Raw genomic sequence first — 14,194 nt, forward strand, 5'->3', positions numbered from 1 at the left:
ATGTGCTCGCCTATTGTGCACATCTCAAGGATGTGCCATCAGTAGGCTCTTGTGTGACAACAATAGATGCCCTGAAAAGAGTGCATGCCTTGGAGATAAAATGAAGCGTGACGCCAGGCTGAATAATACCATGGCCCTGACACAAGCATCTAATGATGATTGTGGATTGGAGCATGAACAGCAACATTAAGACCCATGGCTGCTGACTGAGCCCCTTATGCCATAGCGATAGCCTTCGAAGGAAAGAATATGTTGGATTCTTTTCAAATATAGTACTCCTTTTATAAAAATCCTTCCAGGTTATATAAAAATCCTTTTACAGGTGGGGAAACTGAGGCTTTGAGGTAATATCTTTCTCCTTGATTTTGGGTCTTAAAAAAACAAAATATAGTATTTTTTTTCACCAAAGATGGAGCTATTCTGAGGGGCCGATTTTGGCTTAGTATCAGGATAAGTGTTTTAAAACTGTAAACATTGAATGGGCTGCATTAGGAGATAAGGGATTCTCCATGCTGATGTGTTCAAGCAGAGGTTGAACAAGCTCCTGACAAGTTTGTTCCAAAGGAATTCAAATATATGAAAGGTTGGGCTCAATCTTTTAAATTCCTTTTACCCTGAATTCTCATGTTCTGTGAAATGAGAATCTTGACATTTCTGCATCTGATTCCACACCTTTTCATTGAAGTGAAATAATGACATACATACTACAAAGACAGAAGGGAGCATAAAGATCACTGGTGTGGTGCCTTTGTTTTTTCAATGAAGTGCAAGCCCAGAGAGACTGAGTTAGTGCTGAGGCCGAGGCCGAAACCCAGGCCTCCTGATTTGGGTCCACTCTGGTTTTCATCAAAGGAGTCTATTATTCTGCCTCTGCCAGTCTGCGCTGCACCTGGCAGTCAAAGCCAGAAACCCCTGTGTCACTTTGGACTCCTTCCTCACCCCTCCTAGAAAAATAGTTGTCAAGTCCTTCAGATTCTATTCCGGAAATGTATCTTGACTCAATCTCCTTCTCACTCTACTATTTCTATCCTGATGCAGGCCACCAGCATGTCTCCTAAAATGTAGCATTGGCTTTAATGATCTCCTTGTCACAATCTTACCCCTTCAGCCCATTCTTCACACAGCTGTCAGAGCAATCTTTCTGAAACCCAGACCTCATCACACCATTCCTCTGCTTAAAACCCTTTAAGTGGACTTCTGGTCCCAGCATAAAGTCTAAACTATCCTTGAAGGATCTTCAGGCCCGTCTGTCTTCTCCAGCCACATCCTCCCTGTCCCAGACATTTCTCTGTACTTCTCCAGCTGTAATTACCGGCCGCTGTTTTCAGCGCCCACCATGCTTTCTCTCACCTCAGACCTTTGACCTGCTGAGCCCTGGAATGTGTCTTCAAATTGTCTCCTGTGGTTCCTTTCCTCTCGTTTTTCAGGGCTGAGCCTCATTCTAGAACCTCTGTGTCTCCTGCAGGCCTGGTGGATTGCTTCTTTGTTCCCACCTGTACATTCTTCAGTCGTAGTATTTATTTTATATTCACAACAAACCCCCAAAAAGGAAGTGGGGGAAAAGGAGTCAAGAGGCTTAGGGGAAGAGAAGAGAGACTGAAGAATCCGAGAGGCAGTTGCTATTCAGCACCACTCAGTTGTTTGTAAGTGTGGGCCTGGTGGTATCAGATCTTCCAGTTCTTACAGAAAAGCCAGTCTGTATTTTCATGTAAAAACCCAACTTAAAAAATCTTGTTTATTAAAGCAAATGTTAAAATTGCAACAAACAAAACACATCTCCAGATACATTTGTGTCAGTTTGCAACTTCTGCATCATCGCTGTGTATTTATATGTCTCTTTCTTCCAACTAGTGAGTACCTGGATAGTAAGGATGTCTATATTATATCCCCAGCACAGCTCCTGGCACATGCCAGGCAAGGAAAGAATGAATGAATACAAGAATCCAGAGCAAATTTCAGGATGGCATGCCTGCAAAAGCCAGGCCTGAGATTATAGTTTCTGGGAGGATTTTACATTTGGCTTTGACATGATTGACTTCAGCAAACCAGAATTATGGGGAAGAAAGATACATACCTAGCACTTGGTAGACTTCTCTTAGAAACCACTCAAGCAAGAAGAAATTAAAAGTGAGCAGTGAGGGCTGTGCAACCTACAGGTTGAATGAAAGGGTTTAATAATTAAGACACGGACTAAGTAAAGAACTTCTCTCCAGGTTCTGCACATTTCTAGCACTGACCATGAAGAGCAGATTCAGAAGTGGGAGCTATTTATTAGCAGGTTTATATAAGGTTTAATAACCTCACTTCCAGATCTTCTGTGTCTTCAGAAGAATTTGTACCAAGTTCTCTTTAATGTGGAGACAACTCACAGGACACTGATTACACCCACGCCTAATTCAGCACCCACTGGAGCTGTCTCACCTTATATTTGACCAAAAAAAAAAAAAGAAAAATTTGATTGCATCAATAGAAAATCACTCTGAATTTTATCAAACATCCTAGCTATATATGTGCCTGGCTTTATGAGCTGAGGGAACTGAGATCTAGAAAATTCCTGTCCTCTAGCAAATGCCTGGTTTTGGCAGAAAAGGGACTGAGCAGGACCTTCCCGGACCTCCAGGTTGGGTGTTAGGTGTGTGAGGATCTCACTCCTATAGCCTCCCGAGGTGTATGGTAGAAAGAGATGAAGACACAGCAGTGGGTCTTACGTGTTTCCTCTCACCCAGGTAAGGTGCACTACAATAGGAGACTTTTACAGACACAGTGTCTTAAACTAAAAGGGTAACTTTAATGATGGGCTTTCAGGTAGGCACATATTTCGTTTAGATGGAGAGAAACTAATTAACCAGGAGTGTGGTGGAGCAATTCTGGTTATGGCTGTGACAAATGCCATGTCTGGTAATTGTCTAGTTGAAGACTTGCCAAATATTTATTTGGTAAATAAAAGAATATCTTCTCCTTTAAAACTCAGCTTGTGTTATGTCCTTAGTGAAGTCTTCCCTAATTTTCTTTCCATCCTGGTAGGAAGTTAGTCCAGTGGTCGGCAAACTCATTAGACAACAGAGCCAAATATCAACAGTACAACGATTGAAATTTCATTTGAGCCGAAAACCGACTTCTGCGCATGGGCCACGAAGTTTCAATCACACTGTACGTGCGTGCCTGCACGTGGTATTTTGTGGAAGAGCCACACTCAAGGGGCCAAAGAGCCGCATGTGGCTCACGAGCCGCAGTTTGCCGACCACGAGTCCATCCTTTATGCCATCTCTGGCCCTTGTAACTATTATAATGTTAACACACTGAATCTTTGTTGTCTGTTTGTCTCTATCACATAACTCCTGAGGGTAAGACTATAACCAACTTAATTCCAGTACCCCAGCAATAACTGGTCATAAGAAAATTAGTAAGAGACTTTTAGTAAATGGGCATGAAAGAGAATTACTGAATAAATGAGAGAGATTAGATAGTTCCTTTGGGCTCCATAAAATGAAATGAACTGGCTTTACACAGTAGCCCCATTAATAGAAAGATAATGACAATAATGGCTTCAATTTATTGAGTCCTTACCACATGCCAGGCAGTGTGCAAAGACTTTCTAAGAATTATCCATTTAATACAATAACTCCAGGTACTAATATTACCCCTGTCTAACAGATGAGAACAGTCTAATTCTAAGGATTGAATAAGTGCCCAATCACTGAATGGCAGAAAGCCACAGTTCAATGTCAAATCTATTTGACACCAAATCTCTCACTTGTAACCCTTCCGGGGTAGGGGAGCGGGGAGGGACGGACAAATGAAAAATAAGGTGATGCTCATAACATTCTAGTCCTATCTGTCCATTCTAAAGCTTTATAAAGGTCACCTAGTCCAGCCCCATCATTTCAAACTGAGGGAGAAGGAGACCCAGGGAGAACTGTCTAAAGAGCCTTAGGTTTAGTTAGAACAGTGGCAGGCAGTTAGGTGTGAGCAGAGCAAGGACGATGAGCCAGGTACAGGTCAGCAGGGTGGAAAGCCTCACCCCAGGGTAACCTTTCCTCCCCTAGCATATCGCTGGTCCTGAGGTTTGGACTCCCTGACCTTTCTTCCCTAGAGATAACATCTAGGCCTCAGTTGTATTTCAGCTCCAGGCCCAGATAAGCAACAAAACCAGCCACAGCTCACGTCAGGATCAGCTGCTTGGAATAATGATCCCCTGTCCTGGTGCTGGCCTATCAGTGGAGACCACAACCCTGAATATTCTATTAAGATCTCTTCCTGGCACCTCCCCTAAAATCTCTGCCTTTAAAATCCTTAGGAGGGAGGACCCTGTAGCTTTTCCCTTCCCTTGCCCTTTCCCCTCCCTGCCCCAGGCACATTACCATTAGCTTCCTCACTTGCAAGCTCCATAACTTGCTTCCTAAACCCATTCATTCTAGGAATTACTTCTTCTACCTCTCTAATTTGCCAAATAAATGTTCTCTTATAGTTTGGGTCTTGCTCTGAATTCCTTCCTAGCCAGAATTCCAAGTACTGAGGTTGCTGAACCCAGGATTGCACCCTCTGGCAATCCGGGACCCCTGGGAGGGTGGCGAGGATGTTGGAGAGCCAGTTTCTGCCTGAAAGCAGGCCAGGCCAAGGGACCTACCATGCATCGGGCCTCTAATAAGGAATATTAATCATGCTCTCTTAACCATGATCGTTTTGTTCTGAATCAAGAAACCACTTTCTAACCTGGCTGGGGGTTGTACGCCCCAGGACCTGGGAGTCAACCTTGGATTTGGGAGTCAACCTTGGAATCCGGCCCATTCCCATTTTATCATGGAAAGATTAGCAACCTTGTTGCCCAAACAATGGAGTCCCTCCCGCATTGCCATAACCTGTAACCATTATAATCATTCTTATTCCTTTTGCCTACTTTCCCGTGTAATCTTTGTTCTACCCAATATAAGCTGCTGCTATATGGGGGACTGAGGGGTGCAGAGCAGGTTTTTGTGAGTGACCTCCTCTCTCCCATACTGCTAGCATTATTGGAATAAATGCTCATATATGATTCAAACCTGTCTCTGCTTAATGGGCTCAAGTAGTGACAGGCAGCTGGGACCTCTTGGTTGTTTGGTTTTATCAGGACATAGTTCCTGTTACTGAAGTGCTCTGAATTAATTCAAGGTTCTGCCAATGGCTCAAAGAGACTTCCCTTGACCACATATCTGAACTAGCCCCAGTCATACCTATCTTCTTATCCTGCTTTATTTTCTTCTCAACAGAGTCTTCTTACATTATGCATTTATTCATTTACTTGTTTATTTTCCCCTCTAGAATATAAGTCTCATGAAGACAAGACTTTTAATGATGTTTCTCAGGAGTCTATAGCAGTGCCGGCATATAAGATACTTGATAAATACTGGTTGACCTGATGGCTAAACATTCCAAGGCATCAATTGCAATGTGATTTTAATGCACTGAAGTTTTTCTTTGTCCTTCAAAGGAAAACTTTTTTCCTTTATTTTTGCCTTTATTTTCTCAAACTGGCCTAACACCATTTTATTAAACTTTGATAACTGTCCATCTCTTCTCCTGACTTTCAGTGTCTCCCTCCCCTACTAAGGACAGGAACCTTGCCTTAGTTATCCATGCATCCCAAAGCCTTCCTAGTTCAGGACCTGGCATGAGCAGCTGTTCAAAAATGCTTGACACCCAACCACCGTGGCTCAGTGATTAAGCATTGACCTATGAACCAGGAGGTCATGGTTCGATTCCTGGTGGGGGCATGCACCCAGGTTGCGGCTCAAACCCCAGTAGGGGGTGTGCAGGAGGCAGCCAATCAATAATTCTCTCTCATCATTGATGTTTCTCTCTCTCTCTCCCCCTCTCCCTTCCTCTCTGAAATCAGTAAAAATATATTTTTAGCCGAAACCGGTTTGGCTCAGTGGATAGAGCGTCGGCCTGCGGACTGAAGGGTCCCAGGTTCGATTCCGGTCAAGGGCATGTACCTTGGTTGCGGGCACATCCTCAGTGGGAGGTGTGCAGGAGGCAGCTGATCGATGTTTCTCTCTCATCGATGTTTCTAGCTCTCTATCCCTCTCCCTTCCTCTCTGTGAAATATCAATAAAATATATATATTTTTTTAAAAAATAAAAAGCACAGTTCAGTGGATAGAACATTGGCATTCGGATTGAAGGGTCATGGGTTTGATTCCAGTCAAGGGCACATGCTCAGGTTGCGGGTTCAATCTCCAGTGTGCAGCATGCAGGAGGCAGCTGATCAATAATGTTTCTCTCTCCCTCTCCCTCTCCCTCCCTCTCTGAAATCAATAAAAAAATTAAAAATAATGCTTGGGGAGGCTGGCGTGAAGAGTGGTAAGAGTGGTAAGAGTGGTAGTCACAGGCATTATTGCTTAGTGATTTATTTTATTTATTTTTAAATTTTATTTTAGAGAAGAAGGAAGAGAGAGAAAGAGAGAGGAGAGTGAGAGAGAAACATCAGTGTAAGAGAGAGATATTGATCAATCAGTTGCCTCCCACACTCACCCCAACTGGGGATTGAACCCACAACCTTCTGGTGCACAGATGATGCTCCAACCAACTGAGCCATATTGGCCAGGACAGTGATTTGTTTTAAAGCTTCATCAGCAGGTGGAATGGAAGACCCCTCCGACCCTGACACCTTGGGCAGCCAAGGCATTGTACTCCTTTACGGCCTTCTCTGTCTGGAGTACTCGTACATCAATGCCTTGTTTCTCAAGGTACTCCAGGGTTGATGGGGGCACCTGGGAAGAAGGAAAAAGATGAGTAAGTGGTGGGGGAAGGTCCCCAGGGTTTCCTTTCTGCCGTGAAGCAAGTATAATCTAGAGAATTAGATAGGGACAAGTGTCGCTCCTCAATCACCCAGAATGTCACTGGTCCAAAAAATTTGGCCATGAGCCCCAGGGAGTTAAAAAGGCTTTCTAAGAAGTTGACATCAGTATCATGATATGTATGCATAAATCTCAGATGATGAAAAAAAAAAATCAGATGAAATGGAAAAAGCACTGATTTTAGAGTCCTTGCTAGCAGTGTGACCTTGGCTAAGTGAATTAAATTCGTTGAGCCTTTGTTTCTTTGTATGGAAATAGGAATAATAATACCTTGCTTCCAGGGTTGGTATGAGAACTAATTTAGTGAAGGTATATAAAATGCCTGGCATGGTGCAGACCCAAACTATGTAAATGTTAAATGTTTTAGTCAGTCCAACCTAAGCCTAAATTCTAACTTTGCCATGTACCAACCAAGAGATCTTAAGCCAACTATTTAGAGCCTCTCAACCCCAATTTCCTCCCCTGTAAAATGAGATAATGATACATCACAGGGTTAGTGTGAGGATGAAGTTAACTAGTGTATGCATACTGCAATTCAAATGTCTTCTCAGAAAGGCCTCCTGACCACCCCATTGAGAGGAGCCCCTCAGAAGTCAACACCTTCTTCACAGAATTTATTATGATCAGAAATTGTATACTCTTTTATGATGCTTGAGGGTCATGAACCTTGTTTTGTCTTATCTTGCTGTCCCCAGTGCCTAGAATAGTTTCTAACCTATAGAAGGTGCTAAATAAATATTTATAAATGAATTTATATAAGTTTCTCAATAGTGGCAGCTATTAGATATTTTCAACTCTGGCTTGTCCTGGATGTTTTCTATATGAACAATTTTATAATAACAGTAGCTTTATAATAGGAATTATCTTAACAAGGAAAAAACTAGGTTAAACTGAAAATTATATATATATATGCCTAATATACAAATTGTCCCTGCAGGAGTTCGAATGGGAGACCGATCACTCACTATGACATGTGCTGACCACCAAGGGATGGGGCGGAACAAAGGGAGGCCCTGGCCGGCAGCCAGCAGCTGGCAGCTGGGGAAGGGAGGCCCTGGCCTACAGCTGGAAGGAAGGCCCAGGCCAGCAGCCGGAATGCCCCGATAGGCCCTGATTGCTGGCCAGGCCGAGGGACCCTACCCATGCATGAATTTCATGCCCTGGGCCTCTAGTAAATAAATAAAGGGCACCTTCATCAGGAAGCTGGATTTTAGAACACCTATCTAAAGGAAAGAATAAGGTAGATCTCTATATACTTATGTGAAAGGCTGTCCATAATGTAATAATGTAAGTGAATAAAATGTTACAGAGCAATATGTATAGTGTGACCCTATTTGTGTAAAAATTGCTGTAAGTATGTTCATGTATACCTATATCACATATATGTAAGTGTGTATATATTTGCAGATGCTTAGAAAATTGGAGCAGTGTGCCCAAGTGTGAAGACTGGAGAGGGCAAATCTTTCACCTTTTCCTTCCGCATTTCGGCATTGAATCTTTCCTGTAAGTAAAATTAAAATAAATATTTTTTTCATAAAGAGAGAAAACATAATTTGAATGCATCTAAGAAGAGAGAAAGTATTAGAAAATCTATTATAAAATATAAAGTTCTATAAAAATCTAAAGAACCAAATGTTAATAGTTGTAGAGCTTGAGAAATACTAAGATTGAGAACTTTCTGAGATATACTTGAAGCAATACAGGTCCAGGGTTAGGTAGAGACAGAGAGCCCCCCCTTGATGAGGAGAGTAGTATGCAGCCATTATTTTATCCTGGGACATCCACTAGCTCATCAGCAATATGAGGGTGCATGATATATAGAAATGAACCCCTAACAAGGACATATCTCTAAGGTAAAGGTCCAAGAGATCAGCCTCTGTCCTCAGGACATTGTGTTCACAAAGACCTACCTTCAAGGCCTCACTCATCCCTCGGCCAATCACAAGTGTCTGCACACCCTTCTTAACAACTTCCTCCACATCTGCAGGCTGCACACCAGGAGAATGCTGGGTGAGAAAAGAAAAAGTATACCAGTTACCTGTTCTTTTTTAAAAAAATATTTTCATTGATTTCAGAGAGGAAGGGAGGAGAGTTTGAAACATCAATGATGAGAATCATTGATTGGCTGCCTCCTGCACGCCCCCTACTGGGGACCAAGCGCACAACCTGGGCATGTGCCCTTGACCGAAATCAAACCCGGAACCCTTCAGTCCATAGGCCGACACTCTATCCACTGAACCAAACCAGCTAGGGCCAGCTACCTGCTCTTTTAATCTTTCTTTATAATCGGCATTCTTGTGGGATTCATTCATTCACCCATTCATTCACTGAAGAAATGTTTTGTTCTGGGCCCTGGGAATAACAAATGATAAATTGCTGCCCTTAAGGAGCTCTAAGTCTAGTGCAAAATATAGCAGATTAAGAAGGAATTAAAATAGTTTTTACAAGTGCTACAAGGAAGTAAGCTCCTGGTGTGTACAACATAATGAAAGAGCACTGAAGTCAGACCTGGGGTGTGTGGAGGAGAGACTCTGACATGACCGCTGTCTGTCCCAAAACCTGGACCAAGGCCAGAATGGGAGTTGCTTTCTGCAACTCCCCTTAAAGACTGTAATTGATATTCTTTCTGACATAAATCAGCACCCCTTTCTTGCCTCCTGCTACGTGCTAGTTCCTGGAACAGGTCATTATCCTGAGCTGGACAAGCATGTAATTTCCCATACCTGGTGGCATTCACACACCTGTGACTATTCAACCTCCACCCTCCACTCTCCCCCAAATCCTATATAATTCTCTGGCCCTGCCAAGCAGCTCATGGATCCATTTTGTCTTGCAGCTGCCCATGACATACCTTTTATGTAAGTTTCCCTTAATAAACTCTATTAATTACCAGACTGGAGTGACCAGCTCTTTCTTCAGTCCCTGTCTGCTCTCCACTTATGGAGATAAATTTTCAGTCTTGGAGCTTTTCCTGGGGTCTGCATGTACTAATAGGGGAGTTGGGGCAGATGGTCAGGGAAAGCATCCCAGAGGAGGTGACATTTAAACCGAGACCTAACGGACAACCAGGAATTAGCGAAGTTAAAGGAAATCAGGGAAGAAGGCATTCCAAGTTAAGGGAATAGCATGTACAAAGGCTCAGAGGAAAGAAAAACCCAGTGAATAATAGGTAGTTGAGTATGACTGGAGTGGAACTGACAGGTGAGGGAATAGAAAGAGATGAGGTGGGAGAAGAAAGCACTTTGACATGATGCCAAAATTTGGACTGTGGAAGGATTTCATAAGAATCCCACACTAGATTATTATGATAGAACTAGAGTCCCGGTGCACAAAATTCATACATGGGGGGGGTGTCCCTCAGCCCAGCCTGCACCCTCTCCAATCTGGGACCCCTCAAGGGATGTCCGACTGCCCGTTTAGGCCAGATCCCAGTGGGATGTCCGACTGCCAGTGGGATCGGGCCTAAATGGGCAGTCGGACATCCCTCTCACAATCCAGGACTGCTGGCTCGCAACTGCTCACCTGCTTGCCTTCCTGATTGCCCCTAACCGCTTCTGCCTGCCAGCCTGATCACCCCCTAACCACTCCCCTGCCAGCCTGATTGATGCCTAACTGCTCCCCTGCCAGCCTGTTTGCCCCTAACTGCCCTCCCCTGCAGGCCTGGTCACCCCTAACTGCCCTCCCCTGCAGGCCTGGTATCCCCCAACTGCTCTCCCCTGCAGGCTTGGGTCCCCCCACCCAACTGCCCTTCCCTGCAGACCCAGTCACCCCCAACGTCCCTCCTCTGCTGGCCGAGTCACCCCTAACTGCCCTCCCCTGCAGGCTTGATCGCCCCCAACTGCCCTCCCTTGCAGGCCTGGTTCCTCCCAACTGCCCTCCCCTGCTGGCCATCTTGTGGTGGCCATCTTGTGTCCACATGGGGGCAGGATCTTTGACCACATGGGGGCAGCCAACTTGTGTGTTGGAGTGATGGTCAATCTGCATATTACTCTTTTATTAGATAGGATAGAGGCCTGGTGCACGGGTGGGGGCCAGCTGGTTTGTCCTGAAGGGTGTCCCGGATCAGGGTGGGGGTTCCCTTGGGGCGTGGGGTGGCCTGGGCGAGGGGCCTGTGGTGGTTTGCAGGCCAGCCACACCCCCTGGCGACCCAAGCAGAGGCCCTGGGATCTGGGATTTATTTATCTTCTACAATTGAAACTTTGTAGCCTGGAGTGGAGCCAAGCCTTCTGCTCGCTCCATGGTGGCAGCCATTTCTGTTGGGATTTATGTATCTTCTATAATTGAAACTTTGTAGCCTTAAGTGGAGGCCAAAGCAGGCCAGGGCTGCAGAAGCTTGGCTTCCTCCATCGCTGCGGGCAATCCTAGCCTCCTGCTCTCTCCAGGTCCATGGCTGCTGCCATTTCTGTTGGGGTTTATTTATCTTCTATAATTGAAACTTTGTAGCATTGAGTGGAGGCCTGGGCCGGCAAGGGCAGGCGGAAAGCTTGGCTTCCTCCATTGCCAGGGAAACCCAAGCCTTCCTCCTGCTCTCTGTGGCTGCAGCCATCTTGGTTGGGTTTATTGCATATTCCCTCCTGATTGGCTGATGGGCGTAGCTGGTGGGCGTGGCTTGTGGTTGTAGCGGAGGTACGGTCAATTTGCATATTACTCTTTTATTAGATAGGATAAGATAGAGCATCGGCCTGTGAACCAAAGGGTGACGGGTTTGATTCCCAGTTAAGGGCCCGTACCTGAGTTGCAGGTTCGATCCCCAGCTCCCATCAGGGCATGTGCAGGAGGCAACCAATCGACCAATCATTGTTTCTCGCTTACATCAGTGTTTCTCTCTCTCTCTCTCTCTCTCTTCCTCTCTCTCTAAAATCAATAATAACATATTCTTGAGTGAGAATTTAAAAAAGTAAAGAAAAAACTATATGATCCCACAGAAACAAATATTCTCTAAATAATAAAAAAAATCCTATATTATTTCATTAATATGACAAGTAAATGTGACATCTGTATTAGGTTAATTGGCAAAATATTAATAAGATCTGTATATTAAGTATCGTATCAATGTTAATTTCCTGATTTTGATCATTGTATTACGATCATGTAAGAGAATGTCCTTGCTCTCTGGGGGAAATACATACAGACATTTAGGAGTAAAGGAGTATAATATCTGTAACAGTTCAAAAATAATATATCAATGGAGAGGATGATAACAGAAAATAAGAAAAAGTGTGAACATTTGGATCTGCGTAAAAATGAGAATTCTTTGTACTATCCTTGTAACTTTTCTGTAAGTCTAAAATTATTTCATGCTCTAACCCAGTGGTCGGCAAACTCATTAGTCAACAGAGCCAAATATCAACAGTACAAGGATTGAGATTTCTTTTGAGAGTCGAAAACCAACTTCTGTGCATGGGCCACGAAGTTTCAATCGCACTGTACGTGCGCTCCCACACATGGTATTTTGTGGAAGAGCCACACTCAAGGGGCCAAAGAGCCGCATATGGCTCACGAGCCATGCTTTGCCGACCACTGCCCTAACCGGTTTGGCTCAGTGGATAGAGCGTTGGCCTGTGGACTGGAAGGTCCCAGTTTGATTCTGGTCAAGGGCATGTACCTTGGTTGCGGGCACATCCCCAGTGGGAGATGTGCAGGAGGCAGCTGATCGATGTTTCTCTCTCATCGATGTTTCTAACTCTCTGTCCCTCCCCCTTCTTCTCTGTAAAAAAGCAATACAATATATTAACAATAAAATAAAATAAAATTATTTCAAAATAAACAGGAAATTAACAAGTAAGTAAAATAAAAAATAAAGCAGGAAGACAGCTCATACAGCCACATACTTCCTGATTTATTTAGGCACGGAAGCAAAACTTAACAGAAGGCAGGTGGCTCCAAAGCAGGAGCAGAGGCAGCCTATCTGCTGGCTTTCTCCATGTCTCTTGATTCTCCGCGGGGTGTGCAACTGCTGCTGACATTCTTCACTTAGTCAGCAAGTGCTCCAGAGCTGATAACAAAGCCAGTCTCTCTCTTTTATATTCTGACTTACCTCCTCAGCACCTTCCTACCGAATTTACACTAAGACTGTATAAGCTTATGTTTAGGGAATATCAAAGAGTGTTCTAAGTTAGAACACCTGCATTTCAGAGTGAACCAAACTGATCAGCAGCAAGGGCGCATCCTCATCTTGAGAGGCCGCAGGGTTAGTGCCCAGGTGTCTCTGAAGAGTATCTCTGCCTTCAGCTTTCCCAGTTAGGAGAGATTGAATTCTTATTCTATAAAGTTATTTAGGTTCATAAATTTTGAAAAGGCAAAACAAAAAAGGGGATATTGTTTCTGATTACAATATTATTGATTACAATAATCGGTACTTAAATAATGTAAGAGTAATGTAAGTGGATTGGATTAAATGCCTTTTTCCCACAGCTGATCAATCCTAGAACCACCCTGCGCTAAACAGTGATGATATGAAGAACCTAACATTTTTTCCAGAAGCTATGACCAAAGTAAATACTTAATAGAATTAACAGATTAGGATTGGAAAGCTTCACCTTCCTTAAGCAAATGCATCCACCTCAATTATTGAATGATTCCTTCATTTAACAAAGGACAGCACATATTTTGAGAAGCACCATGATGCCCTGACTCTAAGAGCTCACATTCTAGTATAAGGAAACAAGGCGAGTGGGAAGGGGGTGAAAGGTCAAGAGAGTTCAAAACCATAATCATCCGGAGATTCAGATACTGGAGACAGCAGCAGCCCATCAGTGCTGCCAATCAATGAAACTCAAGTGACAAATTCGGCTGCTGTGTGCTATATTGCAGGCCCAGGGTGTCACGTGCAGAGCAATGAATGCTCACTGCAGCAGCCTGTGGATCCAGGCGTTGGCGGGCGATTACTCACAGCCTAGTGCAGAGGCCTGCTACTGAGGCGTCCTCAACCTGCCTCCAGCTCCTCCCCTGCTTCTTCCAGTCCCTGGGGGTAAACCACTAAGGCTCTAACTCTGTTCCTCTTTTTAAAGAGGCTTTACATCACAGGGTGTCGTAAGGTTGTAAAAGCTTATTGTGTTTTCTTGGGGGGAAGCTATTAATTCTGGGGAAATGTCCAGCTAGTACCCATTATACCAGCTAAACAATAAGGTGGCATCCTATATGGCTTAGACATTTCCCCCTACTTTATATCAAATTTGAAAAAAAAACAACATTCCTAAATTACACTTTCAAGGAAGCAGTTCCTCCTGCCAAAATGAAGTGAGCATAAATGTTAGAAGCAAAGCTGTCATCTGGTTGTGTTGCTGATAAAAACGGGTTCTGTGAGTGAAGGTTAAAGGATCTCTGGAATCTGTCCCTGTGGACACTGCCCAAGTCACA

The 14,194-nt window shown here is 44.0% G+C and overlaps 1 protein-coding gene across 4 annotated transcripts in view; it reads right to left on the bottom strand.

The window, feature by feature from the left end:
- Positions 1 to 14,194, bottom strand: part of AAMDC (adipogenesis associated Mth938 domain containing) — a 32,801-nt gene that overhangs the window by 1,710 nt on the left and 16,897 nt on the right. Inside the window, exons 3-5 of one of the 4 annotated variants that reach the window (XR_013959040.1) lie at positions 8,746 to 8,841; positions 8,304 to 8,336; positions 6,510 to 6,748 (exon numbers count right to left, since the gene is read on the bottom strand). Coding sequence is in view for 2 of the 4 variants with exons in the window: in XM_080641794.1 (XP_080497920.1) it covers positions 6,608 to 6,748; positions 8,304 to 8,336; positions 8,746 to 8,841 (270 nt within the window). In the remaining 2 variants the exon portion in view is untranslated. Of the gene's footprint in view, positions 1 to 2,139; positions 2,392 to 6,413; positions 6,749 to 8,303; positions 8,337 to 8,745; positions 8,842 to 14,194 lie in introns of those variants that run through there. The other 3 variants (XR_013959041.1, XM_080641794.1, XM_080641795.1) reach the window with 3 other exon arrangements.

This window comes from Plecotus auritus, assembly GCF_963455305.1.
Source record: "Plecotus auritus genome assembly, chromosome: 9".
Lineage (NCBI taxonomy): Eukaryota > Metazoa > Chordata > Mammalia > Chiroptera > Vespertilionidae > Plecotus > Plecotus auritus.